General features: G+C 33.1%; 1 protein-coding gene across 2 annotated transcripts; it reads right to left on the minus strand.

The window, feature by feature from the left end:
• Positions 1 to 479: 479 nt before the first annotated feature.
• Positions 480 to 3,843, minus strand: LOC115971338 (probable calcium-binding protein CML18). Of its 2 annotated transcripts, none has more exons than XR_004087307.1 (3): positions 1,998 to 3,618; positions 1,471 to 1,568; positions 480 to 835 (listed from the first exon to the last, which is right to left on the minus strand). XR_004087307.1 is itself a non-coding variant. In XM_031091204.1 (3 exons), the coding sequence occupies exon 2, from the start codon at positions 2,512 to 2,514 to the stop codon at positions 2,023 to 2,025; it is 492 nt and encodes a 163-aa protein (XP_030947064.1). In that variant the 5' UTR covers positions 2,515 to 2,848; positions 3,655 to 3,843; the 3' UTR covers positions 480 to 835; positions 1,998 to 2,022. The 2 variants fall into 2 exon arrangements, 1 of the variants encoding a protein (XP_030947064.1); XM_031091204.1 differs by lacking the exon at positions 1,471 to 1,568 and adding an exon at positions 3,655 to 3,843 and having other exon boundaries at positions 1,998 to 2,848.
• Positions 3,844 to 4,428: the final 585 nt, after the last annotated feature.

Genomic DNA, 4,428 nt, shown 5'->3' on the forward strand with positions numbered 1-4,428 from the left:
AAAGATTCATTGGAACTCATGAAATGTTATGTGAAGGAACTGCTTACAATTTTCATTACATAAACAAATTGGTCTGTGCATGCGCATACAAAATATTGCTACGCATTGTTATCTTAGAATTGAATAACAGTTTAGTTGGAATTATACTGTATAAGGTCGAATTATATTAATACATAGTTTGTTAATTTTGTTCTGGAGCTCAAGCTTTGCCTCTCACACCATCAAGTGGAAAGCATTGTGAGAAAACATTACTCAATTCTTTTTATAATGTTCAAGCTATGGGTAGTGCAAGTTGTCCTTTCTCTAGTCAATCAGTTCGGGCCAATCGTTTTTTCACTCTTGCTTTATATACATGGTAAGATCATTAAGTTAGGAAAACTATTGCAATGATTCTCAACAAAAGCCATACATAAGGCCATTGATCACCCTAGCCCTAGTTACACAAAGTGTCCAGAACGTTTCTATTCAACAAAAGGAAGAAATTTAAATTTCTCATCAGTAGTAATATTTGAGTGTCGATGCAAACGCTTATGATCAATACATTGCAACATGAACAATATTTCAAACCTAAGGGCATGAAATTATTCAAAACAAAAAAGCTAACAGATCTTACTGATTTAATGTCATTTACCAAGAAATGGGGACATTGAAGCAAATACAAACTTCTTGACTCACCCAACATACTAAATTAGAACATCAAAAGGGAATGTCTGTGCCACGTTCACTTTGCCGAACGTTCATGGATGAAACGTATCAGCCCCTGCATAATCCAATAATCATAGAGCTGTGGGCATGTGGGATTAGATCAACCTGCTGGAATGGAGATTTGTCTTACCTGCAAGAAACAAAAACAGCAATAAATTTTTGGAATTTGTGTCACCATGAGCTGTGCTTTGAAAGCAGAATTTCGATTATTGAAAAACTTTAAAACAACCTAAGCTTTATAGCTTATGAAGAGGACTAAAATTGAAACCTACAGACTTTAAAATGTAGCAAACTGATGTTTTACAAACAATAATTGAAACAGGAGCTCCTCTGAAGCCTGCTTTAAGTTAAGCCTAATAAGCATGCCATACATATGTTCTTGACCTAATAAAAATCCTATTGGAGAATTGTTGACTGTAAGTCTGAAACACTACTAATATAATTAATGCTGAGATTCAAAGTTAGTGTCAAAAGAAATTTTTGATGATTGCAGAAGCATCAAAAGTAAGGAGAAAGAAAATTTGAATGAACAGAAAGCAAGCAGCCTCTTAATCTCGCTGTAGTTGTGCCAATTGAGATGTACCCATATCCAAAAATAACAATAATAATATAGAAATAAAAATTAGCTTCAAAGTTACTGTTGACTAAACAAGAACTAACTGAGTATATTGCATTGTCAACCGATCAAATAAAATCATTCAGGTGTTTGGATACATGATAAAACAATGGAAGCTTGGCAATTATAAAAGTACTTTAGAAATTCACCTTGAACTGTACAGAATTTTGATGTGCAAGACTCCTAAATATGTTATTTGATGCAAACAAATCCAGTCTTCTACAGCCTAGATAGTGGCCAACGGTACCTATCATGTGTAAATCAGTATCCTTATTATTCAGATTGTCAAATATTGTATACGGATGTTAAGTTCTCAATATGTAACCTCTAGTAGAACATATATATATATATAGATTATGCTTGTTCAGATCCTGATCATTAAACTCCGTTGAGTTAAAAGGAAACGAGTTGTTCATTATTCAATATTAGCTTTCTTAATACAAACAATTCTGTTAACCTTTGTTCTCTCTTCTAATGCCATGTACAACAGATTGAAGATCACAAACCTTGAGTGCTAATACTACAAATTAGATCTTGAGCAACAAGTCTCCGAAATGAAACCACTCTTATTTTAAGCAATTTCAACAACCACAATATCAAATGCTAAGAAAAAAGAACAGAGCAAATTAAGAAAACAAAAACAAAAGCACAAAGAAAGAGAGAGAGTAAAGCATACCAAAATGAAATCCCAATGTTTGGTTTCAAGACCATGAATTATCAAATGCTGCGGAATTTATTGCTAGGGAGAACTCCTCAAAATTAATTGTCCCATCTCCATCCAAATCAGCCTCCTTGATCATCCCGGTCAACTCCTCTGCAGTAAGCGCATGCCCCAACTTGGCCATAGAATGGGCCAACTCGGCCGCAGTTATAAACCCATTTCCATCTCTATCAAAAAGCCTAAACAACTGCCTCAGCTGGTCTTCTGTATATGGAGACTTAGCTGGAAGGAGGTCAGGTGCCACAAGTGTTATAAACTCCGAAAACTCAATCAGACCGTTGCTGTTCGTATCAGTCTTTTGAATCAAGGTTTCAAGCTGTTCCGGGCTTGGTTTTAGACCAAGTGATCGCAAGAGAGATCCTAGCTCAAGTTGTGTCAAACTCCCATCATTGTTCCGATCAAATGAACGAAATATTTCACGCAGCTCAGCGATTTGATCATCGTCAAGCTCAATTGGTTGCTTGTTGCTCATGTCAACAACTAATCCAAATATGTTTCTCTAACCAAAGGTTTCTGTTTTTGGTTTTTAACCCCCCACTAATAATTCAAACTCATCACCTAGAACAATTGAATAAGGATATTCTAAACCAATATATGAAGAGAAATGAAAATTTAAGTTGTGGGTTTAGATCATACCATGCCGCTTTTGCGTTGATGTTTCTTATTATTATCTGCATAGAATTATAGAAATCACCAAACAAACACCCTCTCTAACTGTGTACCTGAGGCTGAAAGGTTTGATGAATTCAGCTTTGGATAGATGAGAGATTTCCTTGGATTTCGTTTTCTTCTTTTGATGGGTTTTCCTAATTACCAGCAGAAACTCAACCAAATTATCGGATCCGGCAGAACAGAGAACAAGAATAAGGATTTGAACAAAAGGCCAAAGAGAAGAACTTGGTACTATGTTTATTTTTATATATATTAAAAAAATTATCTTTTTGAATAATAAAATAATCAGTTTGATTAAAGGTCAACACCAAAAACAGGGACGAGTATGATGAAAAGTTTTGGATAATTATCTTGGAACCTTCATAAAAAATTTATTTATTTTTTCATTTTCTTCCATGTCTCTGTTTCTTTTTTTTTTTTTAATTAAGAAAAAGATAAAGTTGAAAAAGGAAATTGCGTGAAAATAGGCGGGAATTCCGTGAATAGCAATAATAGGACTTCGTCAACTGTATTTTTTTTTTTTAAGTGCTTGAGTTTGTGAAATTTATGAGAATGTCGCATTTGGCTGTGAAGCCAATAATGTTGTGCCATTTAGTCAAAAAGAAAATATTGGGTGCTGTGTCACTTCTCTCTCTTTTTCATTTTTTTTTTTTTTTGGTCAAAAGGAAAGTGTTGTGTCACTTCTCATTGTTCAAATAATAATTTTCTAAATATTGAGATATGTCTTCAATTATATAATAGATGAAATCTTAAGTAGGCGAGATTGGAGATAAAAGATATAATTTTTTTTTTGAGTTTCAATCTATGATGTCTGTTTTTTATGATAGTTCTTTATTATCATATTAAAACATCAATTGAAACTAAAAGTTTTATATTTAAATTAATGAACTAATACAAAAAAAAAGAAAAAAAGGAAAAATGAAAGGTTAGAAGTTGGTACATTCACCGATCGAGAGAGGACAGGTGTTGCTGCATGTCTTGAATCATCTGGCTTGACTAAAATTAAATTATAGGGAATGATTGGGGAGTATAGAAATGAAGTTTCAGACAAACTCATCCAAATCCAGCATGACAAATGTTTAGGCCTATTATTCTTGATAAACTATACACATACTGGAGGTAAGGTAATATCTATTAAGGGTTTGTCTAAGATTAGTTCTAAACTTGTAGTATATATATAGAAAAGAAGCCAACTTGCTTCTTGAATTAATTCAAAATTTTCATTATTGACAACTCAAGCTCAGGAGTCATTATCCACCAAAAGCTCACTAATTCAGGATTGCTTATAAGATGGGAAAACAAGTTTATAGCCCTAAAGTATTGTTGTACTTATAAAAAAGTGGTTGTCACCACCATAGATAGGTTGGGAGTATGTATCACACTAGCTGCAATCTTTAGGTAAAGATAAAGAGTTGGTACTTCATACTTGGTGTATTAGACATATTTGCCGTAACTATCCATTTCTCTCAACTGCAATGTGGTGAGGAGCATCTTCCACATTAACTAGCAGAAGCTGCAGAACACCAACCAATTAGAAAGAAAACTTAATTTGATTTATTAAAAAGATATAATAGCACAGAGGGGAAAAAAAAATACATATATATATATATATGCATGGATTAACTAAAAGAATTATTAATATTTTCTATTAATAATTCTTTCCTCTCTTTGAAATATTGAAAAGTGAAAATAACAACATTGTTATTTTCACTTT

Source organism: Quercus lobata, chromosome 12 (genome assembly GCF_001633185.2).
Source record: "Quercus lobata isolate SW786 chromosome 12, ValleyOak3.0 Primary Assembly, whole genome shotgun sequence".
In the NCBI taxonomy this organism is placed as follows: domain Eukaryota; kingdom Viridiplantae; phylum Streptophyta; class Magnoliopsida; order Fagales; family Fagaceae; genus Quercus; species Quercus lobata.